This window comes from Maylandia zebra, linkage group LG12 (assembly GCF_041146795.1).
Source record: "Maylandia zebra isolate NMK-2024a linkage group LG12, Mzebra_GT3a, whole genome shotgun sequence".
Taxonomy (NCBI): domain Eukaryota; kingdom Metazoa; phylum Chordata; class Actinopteri; order Cichliformes; family Cichlidae; genus Maylandia; species Maylandia zebra.
Window position 1 is genome coordinate 33,193,421 of NC_135178.1, and position 26,774 is coordinate 33,220,194.

A 26,774-nucleotide genomic window follows, 5' to 3' on the forward strand; every position below is an offset into this window, starting at 1 on the left:
TCAATGTATACTTTTAATCTAGCAATTTTACTTATTAATTTATACTTTTGGCTATTTTAACCATTTTGCTTGTAGTTACGTCTAGCTAATGAATTGCAACTTTTTATCAATCATTTCAGCAAACTAGTTCAGTATATTTCTACATACTCTATATAGAATTAAGTTTAACTGCTTGCCATACAGTTTCCTTATAAAAAATCATTCATTACTATATATTTTTCCATTTTCTAATTTGCAATTTCAGTAATTTATCTGGACTATTTTCTATTATTTCATCTGGTAATTAATAAAATTCGCAATTACTTTATTTGAATCCATGAAAGTGCTTTTATCTAGAGTCTCACTTTCTGCTGTTTATCAATGCTATCTTCTGATAAAAGCTGTTCAAATCCACCAAAAAACAAAAAACCCTAAATTACACTGCAATTTTGTTTTGTTTTTCATATTCACTGTGCAATTCTGTCCACGTACCACCTCGATACTGCAGAAGTATCTCCTTTAGCACTTGTACTGCAGCTTGCAAATCACCACATGAGGTACAAAGCTGTACTCTTTCTTTGCCACTTTTTGCTATAACAGTTATAGTTTTACCACATTTACACCAGTACTTGACCTTTGTCTTGAAACCCTCAAAGGCTTGCCTCCTCTCAAGTTCACACAGTAGCCACTGATTGCTGATGACTCAGACTGGAGACAGAGATATTTTCTCCCTCTACTAGGAGCTGTCACTCGATGTAGAATATCCTGTGTAGCCCCCCCGCCAGGAAGTGACACCTCTGTGATGACCAATCATCAGCTGTCTCCCTGGTGATGATAGTGGTGTTGTCAAGGCAACCATCTCCTAGGGCAACAGACACCGGTGGCAACGTGGGACAAGACGATGAGTGAGAACAAAGTACCTGGGGTTTGCAGATTAGGGGGGGGGGACACGTGCTGATGGCATCATCAGATGGGGGAAGGGTTCGATGGTGACACGTCCCTGTTGACCCCACATTAACACTGATGCTTTACTAGGGATGCTTTTGCTGTGCAGCTAATTAAATGATTTCCCCTTTTTCACTCTAGAAGGAATTCATTTAAACGAAGCACTAATGTATTCATATATATAAACATATATTCATGTGGATTTACTACCACCTGCCTACTGCTTCCAGGTGGGAAGAATGTCAGTCCCCTGCTGTAATTAAGGAGATAATGCACCAAATGGCTGAACACAAACTAGATGAAGTCCCTGGTAACAGTGCGATTATTGCAGCCGCCCTCCTACTTTCTATTCCCTTCAAGGATCAGCAATAAACACCTGTCCTCCATGCTTGAACCCACACTACCACAAAGACTTTGAAACACGTAAATGTGAACTTCCATTCAAACCCTGAATGTGAGTCATTGTACATGTGCCAAGCAGAGTGCTAAAGTTAGCATCACATGTAGTCAAACAGAAACACACACATTGGCAAAAAGAAAAACGTTCTGTTGTGGAAAAAAAAAAAAAAAAAAAAAAAGCTCATATAGCTACACATGATGCTAAATGGAACTGGCTCACTTACTGCTGTGTTATATACAGTGGGATGCAAAAGTTTGGGCAACCTTGTTAATAGACATTATTTTCCTGTATAAATCGTTGGTTGTTACAATAAAAAATGTCAGTTAAATATATCGTATAGGAGAAACACACAGTGATATTTGAGAAGTGAAATGAAGTTTATTGGATTTACAGAAAGTGTGCAATAATTGTTTAAACAAAATTTTGGCACTGTTGTCATTTTATTGATTCTAAAACCTTTAGAACTAATTATTGGACCTAAAATTGGCTTGGTAAGCTCAGTGACCCCTGACCTACATACACAGGTGAATCCAATAATGAGAAAGAGTATTTAAAGGGGACAATTGTAAGTTTCCCTCCTCTTTTAATTTTCTCTGAAGAGTAGCAACATGGGGGGGGGGGTCTCAAAACAACTCTTCATTCTGGAATAAGGTGCTGTGGACTGATGAAACTAAAATAGAGTTATTTGGGCATAACAAGGGTGTTATGCATAAAGGAAAAAGAACACAGCATTCCAAGAAAAACATCTACAGTAAAATATGGTGGTGGTTCCATCATGCTGTGGGGCTGTGTGGCCAGTGCAGGGACTGGGAATCTTGTCAAAGTTGAGGGACACATGGATTCCACTCAGTATCAGCAGATTCTGGAGACCAATGTCCAGGAATCAGTGACAAAGCTGAAGCTGCGCCGGGGCTGGATCTTTCAACAAGACAACGACCCGAAAAACAGCTCAAAATCCACCAAGGCATTCATGCAGAGGAACAAGTACAACGTTCTGGAATGGCCATCTTAGTCCACAGACCTGAATATTATTGAAAATCTGTGGTGTGAGTTAAAGAGAGCTGTCCATGCTCGGAAGCCATCAAACCTGAATGAACTAGAGATGTTTTGTAAAGAGGAATGGTCCAAAATACCTTCAACCACAATTCAGACTCTCATTGGAAGCTACAGGAAGCGTTTAGAGGCTGTAATTTCTGCCAATGGCGGATCTACTAAATATCGATTTCATTTCTTTTTTTGTGGTGCCCAAATTTATGCACCTGCCTGATTTTGTTTAAACAATTATTGCACACTTTCTATAAATCCAATAAACTTCATTTCACTTCTCAAATGTCACTGTGTGTGTCTCCTATATGATATATTTAACTGACATTTTTTATTGTAACAACCAACAATTTATACAGGAAAATAATGTCTATTAACAAGGTTGCCCAAACCTTTGCATCCTACTGTATCTACTTTGGTGAGATTACTAGAGTGCCCTCTAGAACATAAAGCCAAACTGCTGCCCTGTGTATATATAGTAATCAGAACAATAAAGATTCCCAAAGGGAAACTAGAACTCCCCATTTCTGTTCCATAAGAAAACCTCACTCGCAATATCGCTGAATTTTCCCAACTATTTGACAATGGACTTAACATCATTTTTTGACATAAAAGACAAATCCATAGGCAAGAGAGTAGCTGGATTTAGTTCAAACATGTTTTTTCTAACAAGCTGACAAACAAGACTGAATACTGTGGGCCTTTTTAGCTTACAGGTTTTTATTCCAAAACATCAGCCAATTTTACAGAGGAATTCTCTAAAATCCACAGGTGGAATTTTTTTCGCTGGAAGGACAATCTGCAGACCTTTGGACTGACACGGTGGGGGACAGCTTCAATACAGGAGGAAGGGGGTAAATCGCAGTGACAGTCCCTGCAGGCACTGGTTGTCTATTTGTCTTTGGCAAACTTACACTGACAGAGAAAACAACATGGCGGTAGACTATCAACCCGAGTCCAAGTCACAAAGCATTCCCAACTGCCGTGGGAAAATGCTTCCTGACACGACTGCTGGTTTACGACCTACCCGACTGCTTTGGCCATCTCAGTGGCTCGATAAAGACCAAACAAAACCAACAAGAATGGACAGAAAAGAAAAACACACAAAGGTGAAGGAAAAGGTGTGGGATAGGGTGAAGGTAAGGGTCTTAAAGGACATAAGGGCGGCGGGAAGTCGGGCACACACAAACACACAGGTGAAGGGCGGGTTAGGAGATAAATACCAGAGCGGGTGAAGGGATGTTTCCTTTGGGGCTGGTGACTATGCTGTTTTTGGTGCTGTTTGTCTGGGGCTGTGCAGGAAAGGAAAGGAAAGGTAAGGAAAAGGAGGAGACACAACAAGAGTGTTAACAACAGCAAGAGGTGGGCTTGTGAGTGTGTGTCCATGCTTGTGCTCGTGTGTTTTTGGAATTAGCACATATATGTCTCTTTGACAGAATCAACTTTGAGGGTCTCACCTTAGTGGCTCTCATGTAAGGTAAAGAGTTAGGATTTGTCTTTTCATTCAGTAAAAACTCAATGCAACATTTTGATATTCATCGTTCAGAATTTATCTGCTGTTCTGTGTTACATTTATTTAATTTGTACCGTGCGGATCAGAGCAAAGTAGTAGGATACATGTAGGTGTGCATCCCAGTGAGGCCTGAAGGTGGCAGGCAGACGCAGCAACTGTGAAGGGATTATCCTAAAACGTTCACTCTCAAGACTGATCTGTAATTCTCAGGTGACACCACGGGCTGAGGGGTACTCTGACATCATCGTGATGTCACAAGTGACTTCCCCTGCTTGGGATTCCACATCAAGACGTGCCGTTTGGCCGTAGTGAATCACCTTTAGAAGCCTGGATGAAATGCTCTTTTGAAGATCAAACATCAAAGAGCGGCCGGCTCTTTGGAGCGTAGATTGATCTAAATTATTTTTGCATTGAATCTACATTACATTTGTAATCCTGCTGGGGGGGAAATATCCAGTTTAAACCCTACAAAGGATCAAGCCCTGGGTGTGACAGTGAATAAGCTACAATTACGTCAATGGTAATTATGTGAGTTGATACAGTAAAATGCAAGCAATCTTGCTTGTAAGTGAAATTTCAAGAGGTCTTAAGTAATCAGGAGGATTACCTAATCCCCTATTAAGACTTGGCTAAGATATGGCATGATGTTGGTGTGCTGCCAAGCTAGTGAATGATTCCACCTAACATTAATTAGATAAGCACAATATATGAGAATTTAAAAGTGCACATTTTTAAACAAGCCCAGAAGATTCAATAAAACAAAATGTTTGGTAATCTTGGTGCTGCAGCAGTGCTGAATCAGAGTGACTGTAATGGTGACTCTTTAACACTGACTTTCAAGATGGAAAGATGAAGACTGATGTGTGTGTGGTTGTGGGTGTGTATGTTTACCATAATATGAATTTTTTAAGCCACTGGGCTTACTCAGAGGAGACGAGAGGAGAGGAGAGGAGAGAGAAGAGGAGAGGATGCCAGCACACATATGGTGCGAAAACACCACATAATGCAAGCACGCACTAAACAGCAAGTAAAAGCTGGTGTTAGCTGACAATAAGCTGACATATAGAAATTTTAAGCACCCATACAGTAACCCACACACAGCCACTCCCAAACAAATCTCCACACTCACACACAAATTACACCAAACAAAGTGGCTGTCACTCCGCTGCCTTTGTGACGATGAAATGCATTCCTCAAAGCAACGATACCATCGTGAGCCGTCTTAGTCAGAGCGTGTTTGCAGTATCAACTCGGGGCCTTAGCATTTACGTCATGTGTGTTTGTGGAGAGAAAACTGCTAACACTTCAGGGAGGCATTGAAAGAAAAAAAAGAAAAAAAAAAGAAGGAATGATGACAGCAGTGCTACGGCTCGCCAGTTGTGGAGACGACTGCCAATCATTGTCATCTTGAAAGCAAAATGTCCATTAGATAATTTCTAAATTATGAAACAGAACACCGGACATCAGGAGTGATCACAGACAATTATAACCATAGATGAGGGTTAAAAGGGGGTTAAAGTATCCACACGAGGTTTCCAGGATGGGTACAGGAAGAACAAAGGAGGGAAAGGTGCAGAAGAGATGACAAGTGTGGTAAAGGATGAGCCAGATCAGAAGATCAGAGAGGAAAAAAAGGTTCCTTCTGCGTAACGGCAGGGCAAGAAGTTAGGGGTCAGAAATAAGTGAACTGAAACTAGTAATTCTGTGTGGTTTAATATTCTTATGCAAATTCCTGTTTCATTTTAAATCCTCCAAGTATGACACTGAGGATGTAGGGTACATGGACCATTCACAGAGTGTATGTGCCCTAGATCAGACTTTTGTACTGCATGTACTGCATGTTGTGTTTAGTCAGGCAAAGCCAGGCTGTTGTTTTGTGATCGTGTCTTCAGCGTTTGGATGCAGTACTGTGCTATAAACCTGCTTTTTTCTCCCAAGTTTGTTTAAAACAAATAAGTAAACATCTAAACGCTACCTGAGACTGTCTAAAGTCAAGCTGGTACTGACAAAATAAGTGCACACGCTGGAGTCATTTCCAGTATACCAGAAGCTTAATTTAAAAACTGGAACACTTTTTGACCCATTTCTGTGTAAAAGGAACATGCGCGCCTTGCTTAAAAGTAAAAGACTGGTCTATTTTTACATTTGCAGAGGAGAACTCAGTGGCATATGTGAACCACATACTGTATATTCTGCTCAAGCCTCATATAGCAATGTTCACAGGTTAATGTGGCAGTAAATACATTGATACACTGTGAGTAGTACACTGGAAAAATAGCACACTAATGTTTATCTACAGTAAAGTATGCTGAGCCGCTGCAATGGCCAATTCTGATGCACATGCATGTTGGCCTCTGCAAACACCGTGGGTAACGAGTCAAGTGAGGAGTTGATTTCCCGTTTACAGCCTGTAACAGCGAGAGAGAACCGAGCCACAGCAATCAATGACCTAGCCTACTGTAATCAGTAATTACTGGACATTAGTGCATGAATATCAGCTGAACAGTATTAGGTTCTGATATTTGCCTGGTTCTTTATTCATTTGTAATCCTATTATAGTTTTTTTCCCTAAGTTGTTTTTGAATAGATGGAAGTATAGCTAACAGGAACAGTAGGTTAATAAGAGTCCTGAGCTAACTTAACTCCGGAGCCTCGTGGGGAGTCACCTTAGGCCAGGTGGGCTGCTGGGCTTGTAACACACTGGATGAAACCCTTATTAAACAATATTTAATATTCAACATGTTTTGTATGGAATTTCATATGCTGCCCGGCTGCTGCAGCATCTGCTCTGTGAATGGTCAGCATAGGTTACAGATTCAGCGTAGTAGGTGAAAACTATAGCGTTCTTAGAGGTGGAGGATTAAATAATTATACTTTTACTCTTGTTTGAAGTATGCACCTTGTTAAACTCAAGGGCTCTGTCTCAAAACTACAAGTACTGGCTCCGTTCTAAAAGTGTGTGCCTGACAGATCTGGAGCAACATCCCTGGAGTAACTCTGATGGAACTAAAACACCCTGCTTCCATTACGTTTTCAGAGTATTCTCGTGACGCCGTACTTTGCAACGATCATCCCGGCCTGTCAATCAAGCGAGACCATTGCTGTGACTTGTGCCTGGTTTTTTCTGTCAATGAAATATAACTTTCTGTATACGCTGTCTAGAGCTGGGCGATAGAACGATAACGATATGTATCGCGATATAACTTTTACTCGATAGAGAAATTAAGCTATCGCGATAGACCTCGCCGCTCTTGTCCTCTTTAAAAAAAAAAAAAAAAAAAAAAGGTCGGCCGATCCAAATTAAGTAGCGCAGAGCCGAACCAATCACAGCCGCAGCGTCACGTCGCGTGACTTGTTACGTACAGCACAAGTGCCAAGCCGCACGTGTGTTTGTTTGGGAAGCAGCCAGCGGGTAATGGAGCCAGCGCATAATGGAGGAAATGAGTGTGCCGACTAGAGAAAACAGATGATGGTTCCAATGCCGGAGAGATTGTCGAACGGAAGAGCCATAGAAGTTCCGTAGTGGGAAGGTATTTCGGCTATTTCAAGTCTGACAAAAAACAGTAGCGTGCACTGTAAATTGTGCCGAAAGCAAGTCTGGAAATACAATGAACTGGTGCATGCGTCACACTGTGCGCCACGTTATTGTTTCGGTGAAATGAATTTCTACAATACTGTTACTGTTAATTCTACTCTCTGCAGTGTTTAAATGCTTACATATACACACAGTTACTGTCCCTCCACACATACGACTCGGTTCTGCTTCTATGCCCCAGCTTTGTTTACTTTTTCCCACCGAGGCTTCTAGACTTCTGATTGGCCAACATTTCTGCACGGTTAGGAATCTAGCGCCACCTGCTGCTTTGGCATGTTCATAGCAGCGTTTTCCTTCATTTCTGCCTTTATGTGTGGACGGGATTATTTTTTAAAACGAAAACGGAAAATCTCCGTTTTCAAAAATACCCGTGTACGCGTGGACGTAGCCTCAGTCTCTGACTGGAAGCGCTAATTCGTCATTCGGCTTTTGTCAGACTAAAGTAACTGTTAAAACTGTTTGAAAAGCTCAGCTATACAACAAGGAGAGATTGAGAATTTCCTTTTAGTTCTGTTTATTTGATATTGACAAAAGTTAGTCAGTTTTGTCTGTTCTTCTGTAAAACAAACTAAGATTTATTTTTAGAATTAATACTTTGTTTCTAAGTGGAATTGACAATTTAGTCTGTTTTGTTTGTTCTATTTTGAAACTTAAACGCTTTAGCGGCTGTCTTTTGTGTAGTTTGCAATATTTGCCTTTATTTATCTGAAAAAGTCTCATGTTCCTTAAGTACATCTACTCTGTTGAACTTATTATGGGAAATAAATATTTAAAAACAAGCTGCTGATTATTTCACATTTTACTTGTGAGCAACGGCACATTTAAATCTTACAAATATAGTTATTTGGCTTATATCGTGATAGATATCGTTATCGCCTGAAATGAAAAAAACATATCGTGATATGAAAAAATCTCATATCGCCCAGCTCTAACGCTGTCATTTTCTTTATGTGACATGGCAGCTGTTGCCGCTCAGAAGCTACTCAGCCTCTGTAGTTCCTAACAAGGTGCTGCTGTTGCCGTCATGTAAAATGCATTACCTCGTGTACACCAGAGCATTTTTAACAAGAAGTGCCTACATGACATCTGACTGCTGTTGAATAAAAATGATTTATGAATCGGCACCCACTGTGCCACAGAATAATAAGTTAGTGAAGGAAGGGAGTCTCAAATCTATTACACAGAAGGAAGAAAGGAGACCATAAGGGATGGAACAAAAAAAGAAGTGACATGGCAAAATGCATAAATAGCATGCTCACCATATACTGGACAGTAGAGCTGGACTTGCGTTTCTGTCCTCAGGCAATTGATGGATGAATTTATTGATGGATGAGCAGATGGTAGAAGAAGGAGGGATGGGGAGGAAAATAAAGTAACCAAAAAAACAACAAGTGAGTGTACTGTCAAAAAAAATGAAATTAAAAAACAAAGAGCAAAATAGAACTTGTCAGCATAAACCAAAAGCTGTACACTTTGATGGCAAGTGAAGAGAAGTTCCTATACAGCTTAGAAAAGGCAAAAAGAGGAGCAGCTCCTTCAAAGAAGTGAAAGGAGCAGTGGTTGAAGTGAAGGCCATCAGAGAGAGAAAATTAGAAGAGGAGTCAGCTCATGGAAGAGTCAGAAGGCAAAAATTCAACCTATTGCTTCGGGGACAGTGAAAGGGAAGATGGCACGGTAAGAAAATAGCATGACAAGGAACTGCAAGATTTATTATGTAAGTGTTTTCCCAGACTTCATCTTAAATTTAAAATCACAACTGGCTTGAATTTTGTTGTTACATGTTGCATTAATGCATCAATAATTTATCGGAGACCAAAATAAATGTTCTCAATGTTGTTATTTTACATTCATCTAAAACTGTTTTGCAGCTTTTAATCTAAAGAAATCTGCACATTGTGTATATAATAACTAGTGTAAACTTAATAAGGATAAACAGTGTGTCATATAACAACACTGTTTAAAATGCAGAATATGTTGGTTCCTCTGAGCAGTAGCTGGCGTCGAAGGAGGTGAAAGGTGGTGGGCAACCAGTGCCAGAGAGAGACCGCTTGCTTGCACTGGACAGGTGCTACAACTGAAAAGCGTCAGGTGTCATTAGGCATTAATGAGCCAGCGGGAGAAAAAGCAGGAAGAGGAGAAGACCATGAGAGGAGCTCAGAGTTTCAAAAGGAACAAAAGGACATTTGGAGATTATAAGAAGAAACAAGAGAAGAGGGAGAAAAAGGAGGCAAGCAGGGACGGCAGCAAATGAAGAAGACGCCTTTAGAAATGGTTTGGGGCGAGTGTGTGGGGAGCCTGTTGCTAGGCAATGAGTGCGCCGCAGTGGAAGTAAGCGTCTATTTCTGTCGTCTGAGTTTCCAGGGTCCAGACTGGCAGCTATTCCTGGAACCAGAGTCACATTCCCTGCTGAACCGACTGCGCAGGGAGGAACGGGAGGGGGGGGACACATTCACGCACACACACTCACACCAAATCCATACATACACACACGCATGGACACTCGATGCTGCGCATGAGTGTAACACGCATGGACACCCACGCCTACGCACACTTGTGTGCAGGCATGCTCACAGCCCCGTTTGCACGTTCAGTCTCTTTTCAAGCTGATAAACAAATGGGATGTTTTCACACACACACACACACACACACACACACACACACACACACACACACACACACACACACACACACACACACACACACACACACACACACACACACACACACACACACACACACACACACACATCCATGTCCACGTGCATGTGCCCAAACCTTTGCCTAATATAATGTATAATGCTGAGAAGCATGAATAGCACGTTGCATGTACGTGGCGCACACAGACACATTCATGATAGCTGTGTGTGGGATGTGCTACTGCAGCGTGTGCATGTGAGAGCGTGGGATGTGAGAGATCTTCATTAAATGGATGAACAGGAATGTGGGGTTAAAGACCAGATGGGGTGAGGAGGAAAAAGAAGCATTGAAAGAGGAGCAAAAGGCAGAAATGGAGGGATGAGAGAGAGGAAGTGATGAAAAAACAAAATGTGAAGGGCTGACAGATGGTTAGATTTAATAATGGAGATGGAGAGGTGGCACTGAGCTAAATAATGCTAAATCAAAATAAGAGGTCCTTTCAGGAGGATGCGCTACTCGAGGCTTGTGCACTGGCAAGTGGCATGAAGGCTGATACGCATAGCACACACAGACTCGCATACATGTAGACACACATCCAGATGTGTGTACAGATGTGTATTCAGAATGGGCCACTCACTTTAATAAAATAATTAGATAATAACTTAAAAATCCAGCAGCTCTCATTCTGATACACAACATCTCAAGCCAAAAAACACAACTTTTACATGTAACACTAGACAAACATCCAATGACAGAACATACATGACAAGAAAGACATTGTAGGCAAAAGTGAGACTAGCAAGATTAAGAAAGAAATGAACAATCGAGCAGAAAAAAAATGGGGAAGAGGAAGAAGAAGCAGAGTTTCTAGCCCAGAAAATGTAAGGAAGGAGGAAAAGTCAAGGAAGGAGATGGGTAGAGAAGTAAGAGTGTGCCCCTTACCTTGACATCTGCCTTTTTGTTGAGCAAAGTCTTGGCTGCTGCAATGACAAACAGGGAAAAACAACCAGTTAAAGGTGTAGCTGAGCAATAGCAACTCCATGTTTCTCAGTGAGTCTTGGTATGAGCTACAACCTTAACCTACATTGAAGCCTTCAGAGATAATCTGGATTTGACTGAAATAATGTTCTTTACTGACCTTAGTAGTAATAGTCTATTTTGAGTAATGATAAGTAAAGGTTGCCTGAGGCTGAAAGAGAAAGGGAACCTTTTGCACACTGAACTTAAAAAAAAAAGTGTTTTTACAAAATGACTCAAAGCTAGACAACTACAACCTCCTGAATTTACTAGAGTCTACAGATGGATACAGTATGAGTATATTGATTCATCTATTAGTCAAACAACTTGCCTTGATCTTTCCCCCCCCCAATTTCATAACAGGATTTACCTGTAAAACTGAATTCTTTGACTGCCTGAAAAGTAAAGTTAAAACCAACCTTTCTTAATAAGGCTTACATAGAACTACAAATGTACAACAACTCAAAGATGTGTAATACTAATGTCAAGGTAGTCAAACTGCAAAGTGGCAGGGTGAAAAGTTAAGCCAGTGCAGAAAAACCAGTACTTAAAGATGGTCATTGAGGCTGGCTTTAAATACCAGTCAATCCCCACTGACTCTTATGTTAAATGCCCACCATTATATTAGTCAACAATGTGCTTACAGCCTGGTAAAAAACAGTTTGGGGCTTTATGTATAGTTTCCCCCTTGACAGCAACTGTTTGATGGGAGGTTTTTGGGTTTTGTTTTTACTCATTCATTTGTTAAGGCTTCAGGGTTGGGGTGTGACCGCTTCGATGAACAGCTGAGTTGAACCAGGCGGCTGTAGCTGTAGTTCTATGCTTTTAAACAGCCACACAAATCTCACTGTCTCCTTGGGAACAGTATTGCTCCCAAAGAGAAGTTGGCATATGAAGCGGAGGAGCCAGGGAATTGAACTACCAACCTTTCAATTATAAGCCAGCCCGCTGTAGTCCCCGAGCCACTCAAACAGGCTACAAGCAGACAGACTAGAAATTTTCCGAATATGGAATTTTCACATCAGTTTGTCTTAAGAATAGTTGGCACAAAGACGCTGTTGTCAGTGAAATAAAAATACTCTCCATTTGCATTGTTTCACATGAATTCTCAGGCTAAAGTCTCCCTGAAGCCATGAGGAAGTCAAAGTAAAGATGGCTGCCTCACACGGCAGCCATAAACCCAACAATAAGCCCTGCCTTAAAGAACTCCACAGAGGCCCAAAGGAGGATTAGTGTTCAGTCTGCTCTCTAATGAGGGGTAATGAACGAGGGGGTGAGGGAGAAAAGCAGGAAAGAAAGAACGATACTATAGAAAAAGTCCACTGATGAGCATAATACCCATAATCCTTTACAACAGTGGAAAGTGCGTGTAGTCAACAGAAGACAGTCCGCAGGGCATTTACTGTGACTGCACTGCTAATGCCCAGAAAGTAAGGTGGTCTGATTGCATTAGATAGCTACATGTTCACCCAGAGGGCTCCAAAGTAAGAGCCAGACTCTGGCTTGCTGGTCAGTGGAGCCTGTGGCTGCATCTGTGGGGATGTGGACAGAGGATTAACACTAACACGACACCAGATGATGAGATTGGACGTGCAAATTAGTGCAATTCAACAGCTTTAAAGTTGGTACCAAAATGCACTTTCTTGCTTGTTGGTATTTTACAGCTGTAAACACCAACACAAGGATAGAAAAATGACTTCAGGAGAGCATAGTTATGACTTCTAGAGTTCCTATTTTGATCATCATTATTATTTTACAATAGGAACATTATTTTCTGTCTGCGGTGTCTTAATTTACCAAAGTGAACACTTAACTCAGTTAGTTTAATTACTCCTGAAGACAATAGCTAGAGCATGATATAGAAGGCACAAATCTACCTTCTCAAAAGGCAAATAAAATATATTTAAACATGCTTAAATTGGGTTGTTTTTGAAAAAAAAAAAAAAGATTCTCAGAAATATTGTTTTGCTTTAGTATAGATGTCAGTGCTATACATAGATCTCATACAGGTTACCTTGTACAAAGATGTTTACATTATCACTGCCATAGTGTGCCTATCTTATAGTAAATAATCTAGCTGTGATCACCTGGGAGTTAAAAAGCCAGATTCCTCTCAGTGTTACTTCCATAGATGCTTGCTGTGACTTTTTGCTAAGAGCCTGAGTGCAGCTTCAAGTCTAATCAGATGCAATCACATCAGTATCCAGCCATGTTACATAAAACACTATTTATGGCAGTCTGGCTGTTTTTTCTTTTCTTTTTGCTTTTTCCTCTTTCCTTCCCTCTCTCCCTTATTCCTCTTCCTCTGAACATCAACCTCCTGTTTGATTTCCCCACTTCCATTTCAAAACATGTACCAAAGCAGCTACACTGAGTGATCAGAAGCTTCAAGTCGATGAGAATTCGGACTGTGTGCTGATTTCTTTGGGGGAGCAGAAGTCCAAACAGAGAGCGGTCACTTCAAAGACCACTGCAGGCCATGCCAAATTTAAACTGTATCCTTATAAGAGCACATTTGAAATAGCCATTAAGATAAAGATCAAGAGAGAAAAATACATGGAAGATAGGGTGTGCACACTACATCTTATTTTTTCTTTTCTGCCTCAGTGATTCAGTATATTGTGCTTGAAGTGAGGTTTGCATATTCAGCAGCCAAAAAGGGAGCAATAGGAAGTGATAAATAAGCACTTTGTAATCTGGAGGGATGTGAGGAAGGCATGAATGTGCATGTTTAATTGTTGTGCTGTTCTTCCTCAGTCTCCTTCCAAAGGCCGGTTGTTACTGAGGAGAAGAAATGGGGTCAGAAATAGTGTCAAGTTCATTCTCTCGTATTCTCTGATGGCTTAGCAGAGAATGAGAGGATATGAGAGCAGAGAGGAAGAGTAAGGAGAACATGAGTGGAAGTGATGAAGGTATTCAAATGTGCTTTCCAAAGTGACATTTTTCAGTCAAACTGGATCTTCCAAAAATGTCTTTAAGTTCCAGGCATAGCTGTGGAAATCTGAAAAGAGCCAACGTTAGCTTAGTTCAACCCAAAGGTTTAGAAGCAAGGGGTGCTCCTTACCTTGCCACAAATTACACATGAAGCAAGAAGAGAGAGGAGGAAGAGATTAAATCAAAGGCATCACTAATAAATTTCTATTAAAATCATGCAAGATGGACCACTGCAAGAACAAAGCAGGGATGGGCATTGATTCACATGAAGTCCCACATAACGGAATAAGCTAATGGAGAGATATGCCTATAATGAAGAGCCCCTCAATATCTTCTTCATATAACACAGTCCAGGACAGATTAAAAGACTGTCCGCTGCTGTCCTGCAGGATGTTGGAGTGAGTTTGAGCAGATTTTACTTGTACTTTTAATGTATGAGTACGTGTAAAAGAACAAGGCCTCTAGTAATCCAGTGAGGCAAAGTGAGGCTGATATGGAGAGGCAGTCCACTATAAATATTTGATCGGAGTCTCGTGGAGGCTGAGGGACACAGAGAGGACGGTGGTGTCCCAGTAGATTATAGAAACAAGGACACAGCCACTGTTTCTGTCTCCTTAGCTCAATGCTAGATTGTCACATGAAGTTCTTTGCTGTTCATAAACGGGCACCCTACTAAGCAAATGTACAGTGATAAGAAGCTTATGAGCATTCCCTGATGCACAATGGCATCAAGGAACAATACGGTAAAAAATTTAGGTGATCTGTGGTCTGTGAAGGGAGGCTTTTAAGCTTACATTTCAATTTAACAGACTTAACATCTTTTAAATAAAAGAGGAAGTAAGATAGACATTTTTCTTGAAGTGGTTGCTGAAGCTACAAGCTAAGTTACATTTGTCAGGAGCAGTGTTGGTCAAGTTACTTGAAAAAAGTAATCAGTAACTAATTACTGATTACTCCCCCCAAAAAGTAATCCCGTTACTTTACTGATTACTTATTTTCAAAAGTAATTAATTACTTAGTTACTTAGTTACTTTTTAAAAACACGATTTACAACCTGAAGAGGTGATAAAGTGATAGATCTTTCAGCCCAATTCTACTTTTTCTACATAATCCATCATACAAAATGTAATCAAATGGAAAAGTCTCTTTTTTTAACTTGTTTTATCAGTTTTAATCTTTTAACTTTATGCATCAAGCAAAACATTTAATTATATGCAACATTCTCTGACTTTAATAAATTAGTTTAACATTTAAACCTATTTTCTACACATTCCAGCACATAAAATAAAATATTTTTTGTGTTTACACTCACTCTTTCAAACAGATGCAAGTAAAACACAGCAGAAAATAAATAAAGTCAAAGACTCAGCGGTCCTTTTGCTCTATTTTCACCTGTAAAGCAGGAGCAGGGTAGGCGGAGGGTTACCCTGGTGCAGGTGTGCTGCGGTCAGTTGAAGAATCCGCGCGAGTGTCTCTGTGAGTTTCCCATTACGTCGTAGCTACTCGGTGCTTGCTCGGAAGTTTAGGGGTTTTTTTCGCTGTAAAAAGAAGTTTTCTTCCCACGCACGATGGACGCTAATGTTTTTGTCACTTTTTATGGAATCAAACTCAAAGTAAGGTCAGTACTTCCACACTTTAAACGCTGCACGCTCATACTCTCTCCCGCACTCGATATATTATCCATTGTTGATCTGCACACAGCTGCTGTCACCAACGTCGCACTTGCTTACGTCACTGTCATGAGACATTCTCGCAAAAAAAAATCACGGTTTTAGTAACGCAGTAACGCAGCGTTCCTACGGGAAAGTAACGGTAATCTAATTACTGATTTTGCAATAGTAATCCCTTACTTTACTCGTTACTTGAAAAAAGTAATCAGATTACAGTAACGCGTTACAAGTAACGCGTTACTGCCCATCTCTGGTCAGGAGGGAAGATATAAAGCTCATAGGAGTTGCTTAGGTTGTTGTGCATCAGCTGGATGTGCAGCTGTTTGGCAGCTAGGTCAACCTGAACCACTTGATACAGCCATTGCAGAGTTTTATCATTTTCTTGTCTTAATATGTTTAGACAGACGATGAAGTCTTTTTTTGTCTTGCCTTGCATAACTTCTTAAAACATGACCACTGTGTTGATTCACCACATAGTGGGCTTGAAATAGGTTATGGTGAGTCTTCTGTGGTCTGATGTGGGGGAAAAAAATACCACAGCACACCTGAGAACAAACCAATATGTGGTTGAGTTGTGACTGAGTTAAAGGAGCCACAAGTTAATGCCTGAGTCAAGGCCACATGTAGACCAAAGCATCATGCAAGCATGTGCCAAGGTTAGGCCAAACAATTACTGCTATCTGGTCTAAACTATCCAGAAATGCATGTGCCAACTGCAATCTGGGAACCCGTGAACTTAGCCTTGTAAAGTTTTTGGAGTTTTTCTTAGTCAGGATACCTGGATAGGGCAGATGTAGATGGTTCAAGATTTCTTGTTTTTGGATTCTGGAAAATACTTCTTGCTCTCAACGTGGACTGTTATGTACAGGCAACTAAATATTGCTCAAATGTGATTGGTTAGTTTACAGGACTACAAATAGGCATTTTTTTTGGAAAGCACTTTTCAGTTTCACCACTGAAAAATTAAGCTGAAGTTAACAGACTTTAATTAGATCTGGTTGTCTAAAACAAAGCCTTACATTCAGTCTGAAAAGTAAAACAACAAGGCTCCAACATTTACAATTAAAACATTGGTCCAACGACCAATGACTACATGTTACAGCAATACAGCTACATACGAAACTGGACTGTAAAACCTACAGCTCAGTTCACAACACAATTACTGAATAAGTACTAATACGGGACTTATCTTAAAAAAAAAAACAACTTTAAAAGGCTTCGACTTCATGAAAACAAGCCCAGCCTTGCATCATTTACAGTGTTCATCATGCACCAGAGTCCCCTTGTGTTGCAGCGCATGCACCAGTCCAGTGCCCCATGCAGCATTCACCGACAGCTCTCAGGCAGTTCCATCCTTAAAGTTACAGGGGTGAACTTTCCAGTGTCATTGTCAGACAGAGAAAAGAAGAGAAAGGGAAAGAAGAGTGAGGAGTGAGGGGAAAGGTAAGATGTGACATTTGAGGAAACAGGGAAAGTGGGAGTGAAACTGGTGAAGTTGTGGAAAAGTATTGGATGACTCAAGAATCAACAATGTCCAGAGAAGTAAAAATGCCAGAATACAGAAAAAGGAAATGGGGTAAAACTGAGTGATGACAGAGATGGCACAACTGAGATGGCAGGAAAAGAGTGGAGAAAAAAAAGAGAAACTGAGAGACAGGACAGCAGTGCGTTTGGGCCATGCTCGGTGACTCTGTGCAGAGATGAAGATAATACGATGAACAGGGGTGTGTGGTAATGACAGAGCAGTGATGGGCTCTGAAGCAACTATCAAATCCCAGACAGGAGATGAGAGATGTGCTGACATAGTAAATGACAGCAGTAGCTGGGCTTCCACTCTTTATGTCCTTTTCAAATTTAAAAGCCTAAACATAGATTGAAAAAGACGGAAGCTGTAATATTTAGTTATCTTGCGGAAATTAATTTCTGGTTTTCTCATTAAACAAAAATGTTTTCAGTCTTTCTTACCAAATTAAATTTAAAGTTAGTGGTGTTTTTAACATCAAGAAGAGACATATGTATAAACCAATAGATCAGATCACCATTAATACTTCCCAGTTACATTAAAAGAAACTTACATTAAAACATTAAATAGGCCTTATATTCATTCTTTTTAACATACTTGGAGTAGACAGAGTTAGTCATAATGTTGGACTATTTATTTTATTTCTTACGCGTTTTCACTACCAGCAGACACAGAAGGTGTGGGTTTGTATAGTGGGAGAGAACGTATGTGTTTGTTTTAATATTACTCTGCTAGTTGTTCTTGTGTCAGTGCATTTCTAATGATATTTTTAAATATGTATTAATATGATCCTATGTTATGTGTTTCAGGATCCTCTAGAAAAGGATATGGGGCATCTCAAGCGCTCGCCAATTAAACTTTTATAACTAAAAATCTTAACATTGTATGTAAGTAAAAATCCTTGTTTTATTAATTAATTTAGCTTAAATTAAAAGTTGGGTATCTTTCTTTTACATTGGGGGAAAAAAGCATATAGTGCACATTGACTGTAAATTGGTTTTAAAAATGTCACGTTTGGTGTCATATGGAAACATTTGGTGTTGTCAGTGCTACTAAAGTTTGTAAAATTCCAGTCATTTTTATAAGAATATATTGTTATGTGTAAAAATATATCATTATTGCTATACAGCTTCTTCAGCTTATTTTTAAAGTGACAGGATTTTTTAAATGTACTGCAATCTTTTGAAAATAGAATATGCAAATATTGTATCTGTAATTAAAAATCTATTAAATAGTCATTAATTTGTATAAATGTCCAATAACAGGTTATCAAAAAGAAACTAAATGAGTATTTTAAAGACATGTTTTAGAAGCAAAACTCTTTCACATTAAAAATTATTAACATAATAGATGTGAAAAGGAAAAAGCTTAAATTTCTTTCATTTGTCGTATGTAAAACACGGTAATAGTTAGCTGGAAGCATAGCTAATACTGCAGCTGTTGAGATGAGGGGAGGTGTAGTTAGCAATGTTGTCAGCCATCATGCTCTGAACTCCCATGCTCGGAAAGGAGGGAGGGGTAGCAGAGAAGATTGAGTAAAGGGAAAACAGAAGAAGAAGAAGTTCAAAGAGTCAAAGACAGGTGCAGACAAGGGGCAGGGTGGGAGGGGTGGCATGCCCTGGGTGAGCCACCGTGATACCTTGTTCCACCAGCCCTGCTGTGGTGCCGGCGGCTGCAGCCACAGCTGCTGCAGCTGCAGTGACAGAGGCTGGAGCGGTGGTCTGCCTGCTGCCCACTGTTAAGAGTCAAATACCCAGTCACACGTGAAGAAAGAGTTACAAAGCCAGGAGGAAAGGGATGTGAGAAAAGGGTGAAAGAGGAACAAGGGGTAAAGATGGAGAAAGGGTGGAGTGATATTTAGTAAGAAGGTGATTGACGAGGAGTCGGATACAACAGGAGGTAGGCAGGTAGGGTGGGGGAAGGAAATAACAGGTGAGGAACAAAAGGGGCGGAGACACACGGGGGCTCATTAGTTTAGAAGGAGGATTAATTTATATACACAGACCACTGAAAGCATTTTTATAAACGGAGTCGCTGCTTTGACAGAAGAATCCACAGAAAAACATCAGGCAGTGACACAAATCTTTACTTCCATGTGGGACACTTTAAATCTTGCCATTTGTCTCAAAGAATACCTGAGAAGAGTGTTAATGTTAGGATGATGATGGCAATGATGATGCAGAATCAAGCCGCAGTTAGTTTGTGTTAGATTTGTAGCGTCTGTGCTTTTAAAACTAAACTAAAAAACATCATCTTTTCCTGACAGCATCTTTATTTGGTACGTTACACATTGAAATGTGATGAGAAATAGAACCACCTCTGTACCAGCACAGACACTGAAACTGATTTGTGTAACACATGATTCATAATATATGCTGAAAATACAGCAAGCCATTGCATAAAGCACTGACGTTGGATCCTGCCTTGATGTAATGTGCCACAGCTATCTTTCTCTGAAAGCCTATCTCTGACTTTTTACTTTTTTAACTCTGTCTCATTTTCTCTCTGACTCATTCACCTGCTGACCTACTCTTATATTTGAGTACTGCTTTCTCACAAGAGGAAAAATGGTAGGAAAAAAGGTCTCTGAGAGCGGTTGCACAGGCAGGCCACACACCTGGGTCAATGTGTGTATGTGTGGGGGGATTTAAGAATTGACTGATTGTTTAGTGGATATTCAGACTGCTTCCCATGCCGATGCTTGCAGTGTTAAATCAGCTGCTGTGAGTCATGTTTACTAAAGCAGCATGCTTATAGACAGACGTATACACACATTTATATATGCAAAATACACATTTGTACAAGAATGAAGACTCCGTGGGTATAATTCTTCCAAAGCGATTACCCTGAATGCATTAAAGCACTAGAATGTTCATACACAGTAAATGACAAAATATTTTGTCATTGTACAGTAGATGAGCTCCCGTTTCATAGACCACAACAGTGCCAATAAAAATCAACCTAGTAAGTTCCTATTTAACCATCTACTGCATTTAATACATCGTAGGTAAAAAAAAAAAAGTTCTCAGTTTGAAAAATTAATTTCCCAAAGTTTGGGAGGGGAAGAGGGAGTGCTAAAGTACACCATGTTGCTTGAATTAAAGCACAGATTCAAGATCATGTAAAACTTCAATAAAGTTATTATTACAGAGATATAAACAAATACAAAGACAAGTACACAGACATCAACAGCTTGCGGATCAATTCAGTGTTTCCCCACATTTTGTTGTTCCAGTTCAGCGTGGTGCAAAAGACACACACAGAATGACTGAATCATTTTCCAACTATTGTTGCTGTACTTTAAGATTCTGCTGTGGGTGATTCACTTCCTGTAGCTGAAAAACTGTCATTAAATGTTAATGTAATGTCAGGTTGAAATGGTCTTAGGTGTTGTACCTCATATTTACAGAGTGTGAAAATATTCTCAGGACATCGGGACGTGAGAGCAGCGAAGAAACAATGTGCAGCTGTTGTTATTAGACTAAATGTGGTTTTAAAATGTGAAATTATTGGAAAAATATCACATAAAAACAGCTCTTTTCATAAAAACATCCTGCATTACATGTTAACAGCTACATACACAAGAAAACCAAGGGAAACACTGAAGCTGCATCGAAATGAAATGGAAATGTGAATCTGAAAGCATGCTCTTTAATCTTTATGTAAAATATAACTCTTGAAAAAGAGACAAATGAGTCTGTCATTAAATATTTACATTTACCTGTGCTTACCAGGTGCATGCCACCATTTTTTTAAACATCAAAAGCCTCATTTTACCTGCTTTGCTTTTCTCACTGTAAGAAATAAAAACTGAGTTTCCCACAGAAATACCTTACTTGAGTGGGCTGCACTGACATAAAATAACAACTAGCAATGTGTTTTCTTTTTCACCTGTCCGGGAGAATGACACCAGCTGCCAATTTACTAGTGGACAATCTTTTCACACTTCCTTTCACAGTTTAAAAGTTTTGTCATTGCTAACCAGATACTAATGGCTTTAGCCTGTCTCATATTTCCATACCGGCAGCCTCACCAGGTCACTGATGTGACAGCCCTTGATATTGTTAAGCTACCTCTTCAGAGGTTTTTCTCCACACACACTCCAACTCCACCGACATATATCCACTCCAGGGATCTGCTGTTAATGTAGGGTCACTCTAACCAGAACCCAAAGTGAGTAGAGTAGTTCACGTGCCACTACATTGCAGTTCATCAGTGCTGCAGAGCAAAACTACAGCTACGCTCGCCAAATACAGTTTAAGGTGGAGTTAGTCTACTTAATGAGTGATTTACTGGAGACCGAGCCAATTATCGGTCCTTTATTTAATTGTCACAAACTGTATATAGAGCATAATTTACAGGGTTTTTTTTTTGCCAATCAATTTTCTTCCTAGGCTCTACTACAATAGCTTTGCATCTGAAACAGAGACTTTAGGACAGCCTACTTTTTCTTACATACCCTAACCAGATCCCCCACCCCATCCTCTGGCTATATTTTCACAGACAGAATGTAATTCTGTGGGAAACACAGTAATTTGTTTGTGGCTGAAAAGATGTGTGGTGGAAGGCACCAGAGATCAATAGTGAATACACAGGATAAGTCAAGTTCTTAGGTGGAGTACTTTTTAAAGAATGAGTCCTCCAACATAGTGGCATGTCCCAAACAGACTGTAACAAGTTTGCATTTAACCTTCCTGCCTTCTTGGGACCTTTTTGTGCCACTGCTATGTGTTAAATGGCTGCCATTTCCACTGTGTTCAGTGGAATATAACCAAACTTGCCACAGGATAGTTTTTACCTGTCAATGTTAATATTCCAGTGTGAATTCCTTAAATCAGCCTAAAATGGCTGAGCAGCAGGAATCCCCACACCCATCACCCTGGGGACCATTTTCTGCCCATTGACTTCCATTATAAACGCTATTTTTCAACCCCAAATTATCATCATATGATTTTATTTTTTCTTCTTTTCTTGGATGTCAATGAAGACTCAGGGCCTTGAAGTTTTAATTTTTAAATTGCAAAAAAAATGCAAAAAAAATAATGGCAGGTCAAAATGTATGTTGGTGCCAATCTTTGGTCCATCTAAAGGCCTACTTATAATGACAATCACATATTACTTCAACTGGTTTTTTGTGGAAATATTTAGTTTCGTTTTTTGGTTTTTGGGGCTTATAACACAGGGCGCTCATGTAATAACACTGGGATTTGAAGGGTTAAAACAACGAAAATATAATTAAAACTTTACATGAATATTTCAGGGAGAAGTAGTTTTACAAGGTTGGCTAATTTAAAGTGGAATAAAATATGGATATATGGTCTTTTTATGGCGTGGCTGAGAATGGTCCCTAGGGTGATGGGTGTGAGTTTTTTAAAGGATGGCAGGAGGGTTAAAATTGCTTCTAGAAATTTTAATACCGGCAGGTGTTGGTTCACAGATATGAATGGTAGGTTTACAAAAATGGAGGATTCAAGAAGCACTTACCGGAGAAATTTCGAGAAACCAGCATGGTAGTAAGAATGGCCCCCTGAGAAGAAAACAAAAGGACATAAACTTAATGATTTTGGTATTTTTATGGAAATTAAAACCCATTTTTCCCCTCTTCTGCTAGCAATTGATTGGTCACAGCCATCATTTAACCAACATTCAGGTGATTAAAGTGTTATATTTGCCGCTTGAATCAATAAAACTGTCTTCATTTGGAACAATCCTGATTTGCAGCAGGTGAAAGTCACACTGGAAGCTTTCAGTGCTACCCCTCAGCCTCCTGTCTCTCAAAATTAGGTGTCTACACCACCCGCCCAGCAGGGTGACAATAATACCCCATTAGTCTTTTACAGCTGAGGGGTAAAAGTCAATTGAAAGAGGCCACTATTTGTGTTTGATTTATAAATGATTTCTTAAATGTGGAGTGTAAAATACACACAGTAATTCATCACCAATAAAGATATAACCCCAAATTAAGATTCAAATTATAGAGAGAGAAAAAAAAACAAACTTTCCTCCACAATAACAAAGAATACCAAGCTGCACATGTAACCCACTCAGACCTACTCACATCTAAAGCGCTGACAACAAGGCCAGGCTATGAAAATCAACAGCAAAAAAACTACTTGATAAAATGCAGCATGACTGCAAAGTGAGTCCGTATAATAGCCTGGCACACGAAAATGTTCTGCAGTATTGTCCTAGTCAAACAAAAATGTGTGAGATACAAAGACAGGAGACAAAGGACAAGCAAAAAAACAGAAGAGAGAAAAAACAAAGAACAATGAGGAAAGCAGCTCGTCTTAGCACTTTTTTTTCTCTGGAGAAATCATCTCAAACTGGAGGCGAAAACTTTTCAAAAATGGTTTGGAATTTCAAACAGACGATGGGATGATGATATGCCTAATATCAGAATAGATAACACATGACACATCTCTCGCTCCCTGTAATCAGAGCGAATAGAGTGGCAGTAACAAATGTCTAAAAGGTCAGAAATAGATATGAAGTCCACATCTGAAACATCCAGCTCAAATTCAGAATTAAAGAGAAAAGAACAGGCAGTAAATGTCTAGGAGATTTTTGCATCTCTAAATGATTTTATGCAACATATTACAAAAAATTAAAGCTACACTAGAGTAAAATCTAGAAAAAAAAGACTTAAAAAACAAAGTACACACAAAAAAGCTTGAAAATAAACAGCCCTCCTCTTGATGCTCTCCACTCTCTCACTCTCAGTTTTTTAGCCTCTCACCAGACAATGCACACTAAAAAGAAGTCAATTTTGAATTTTGGCTCGACACACAATTTAAAACCCACTCTCAGCTTGAAATGCATCAGCTTTGGGCCTCCCTTCTTATTTCCTGTGTGGACTTGTTAAATCTGGATATCAACTCTTTGCAATTGGCCTCCTGTCATGGACTAGAGTTTCTAAAAGCTAAAAACAGTAGATTGGTTTGACTTGAGACGGTGTGTGCAGAAAGGTTATTGTAGATTTTTTCTATTGACCACTAACACATAAAACATGTCCCTGCTTTAGGAAGTATCCAGAAGACCATAAGTTAATCATAGTATGCTAAATTTTAGCATAAACCTGGAATTGGATTTATTCAATTAAAATTTGTTATTGTGTTCGTTTTTATTTAAATGCACTAAATCACAGATTGATTGTCTGCACATTTTGTCCTCTTTTCATACTGTGCATGCTTTGATTTTCTTATATTTTTTGTTGTGTTTTGCAGTTTCTGTTCACTATGTAGCAAAACATCTAACCTTGCCACTTGACTTTAAATGTGAAAAGCCTGAGACAATTGTTTGACGCTGTTGGCATGTTAGTTGAATGGTGCAACATTTGCCTGCAGCCACCTGCACTTCAGCTTGCCATGTGCTGGTATTTAAGCCATGCCAAGAGTGGCCAAAAGCAGCAGGGTAACAGTGTCATGCTCCAATGGCTAAGCTGTTACGTCCACACAAAATCTAAGCAATAAATCAGTGTAAAAGGGAAACCATGCATAACACTGAATCTAAATTTGAAATGACTTTGCATATGTAAATATCATATAGATGAAGCAAATGCTATATTTTATACTGCAGGCCAATTAAACCCACTTATGTTTTCTTGAATCACTTTGGTGAACCCTAAAGTAATGGGGTAATAAAAGTGAGTGAGGACAGCAGCAGAAGGACTGAGAGCTTATTAGAGCAGAAGGGGAAGAAGTGTAATAGGGTGAGTATGCGAACAGACCTTGAGTTTCCTCCTGGCATTGAATTTCTTCAGGCACTCCACGGTCTCCTGTCTGTGCATCATAGATGCCACTGTGGATCGTTGCTGAGAAAAGGAAGAAGAGACGGAAGAAGAGGAGTGGGGTGGGTAGAGGAAGAGGGTGACAAATACAGAATTATATTTAGGGAGAAGAAAAAGATAAAAAGAACATTGTCTGCCTTCTTTAGATTTACATTTAAGGCACCCAGTAGTGTACTCCAGATGTGTACAAATAACTTTTGTCTGCTTGTCTATCAAGCAGAGGACACTTACGCAGACCCATGGGTGCTTGAGGGCCTCTTGAGCAGTGATCCTCTTGGCTGGGTTGATCGTCAGCATCTGGTTGATCAGGTTTTTGGCCTCTGGGGTGACTGTGTCCCACTCTGGGGATGGGAACTAGAGGCAGAGAAAACATAAATCTCACATTCACAGAGAGGATATAGAATGTCCTTAGATAGTCTTTAAATGGATTAAAACATATTTTCATATTACACCTGCTGCCTATCTTCATCTAAACACCTCACATAAGGGGAGCAAAATCATCCTTCATAATCACCATCTGAAAATTAACACATATCTGTGTTTATCTCTATTTATCCAATTGGCTCTCTAAGTTACCATATCCTTAGCACTGTAGGCTGCTTTGCAACCCACCTCTACCCCAGCTTCTTCTTTTCTTCCCCTTTCTGTCTTAATAAGTGCCGTTACTGATGCCTGCTCTGTTCTAAGCTGTCTTTCTGCTGCTCTCCTCAGCTCAGGCTCATCTTCTTTAAACATTTAGTGGTTCTGACTACCTTCTCATTTCCAGCTGTTTATGGCAATCTTACATCCTTCCTAAATCTATGCTGCAGTCAGTAGATTTTAAATAGCAAATCTAACTATGCCTTGGCCTTTTATCATGACTTTATGTAGTTATTTTCTTTGATGTTATGTCTCTGTAAGTATTACACCTGTACCATGTACAAATCTTCTAATTTTCAGGCATGCTTTTTTACAGTGTGACTACAAAATTTAATGCATGTAGATGAACCAACGTTCGTTCTCTCGTTTGACAGAGTGAACGTGTGTTTGCTGTACTGCTTAGATGTGTAGCTCAAAAATTTGAATATACTGAAAAAGTGCAGTTTCTTCATTATTAAATAAAAAAAAAAAACCTCATTTCCATAAATACGACACTCAATAAAAAAGTGAAATATTTCAACCCTTCTTTGTTTCCATTCTGATGGTTACAGTTTATAGGTCGTGAATAACAGAAAACCAGTAAAACAAACAAATAAGTAAAAGTAAATAAAAGTAAATAAATAAAAATATATAAAAAAAATAAAGCACAGTAAACACCAGTAAACATTTCATTAAGATAAAAAAAAAATCAAAAATGTCCAATTTAATTAGTTAACTGATATACTCAAGACTTTGTTCAAGCTCCTTTACCATAAATAAAAGCGGCGAGGCATGTAAGCAATCAGGCTGTGGCACTACTAAGGCTGCTTTGATCGCAGCCTTCCCCTCATCTTCAGAGATTCTCTGTGGGGTTCAGGTCAGACCAGTTGGCTGGCCAGTTGAACACAGTAACAACTTGGTCATGTTAATACTTTTGGGACTGAGGGGGGGTGCCAGGTCCTGCTGAATAAGAAAACCAGCATCTCCATGAAGCTTGTCAGCAGATGGAAGATTTTCAAACAAAATGCTAAATTTACTTTTATCTGAAATTAGGACTTTAGACGACTGAGCAACAGCCCGGTTCTTCTTCTCTTTAACCCAGGTAAGATAC

General features: G+C 39.6%; 1 protein-coding gene across 32 annotated transcripts in view; it reads right to left on the reverse strand.

The window, feature by feature from the left end:
• camk2b1 (calcium/calmodulin-dependent protein kinase (CaM kinase) II beta 1) overlaps positions 1 to 26,774 on the reverse strand; it is an 80,941-nt gene that overhangs the window by 17,632 nt on the left and 36,535 nt on the right. For 5 of the 32 annotated variants that reach the window (XM_004566654.3, XM_004566653.3, XM_076891137.1 and 2 more), the window contains exons 10-15: positions 25,277 to 25,399; positions 24,986 to 25,069; positions 22,741 to 22,783; positions 18,896 to 18,991; positions 11,056 to 11,090; positions 3,592 to 3,660 (exon numbers count right to left, since the gene is read on the reverse strand). In XM_004566654.3, coding sequence (XP_004566711.1) covers positions 3,592 to 3,660; positions 11,056 to 11,090; positions 18,896 to 18,991; positions 22,741 to 22,783; positions 24,986 to 25,069; positions 25,277 to 25,399 — 450 coding nt within the window. Of the gene's footprint in view, positions 1 to 3,591; positions 3,661 to 8,735; positions 8,769 to 11,055; positions 11,094 to 18,895; positions 18,992 to 22,740; positions 22,784 to 24,985; positions 25,070 to 25,276; positions 25,400 to 26,774 lie in introns of all 32 variants that reach the window. The other 27 variants (XM_004566661.3, XM_004566657.3, XM_004566658.3 and 24 more) reach the window with 10 other exon arrangements.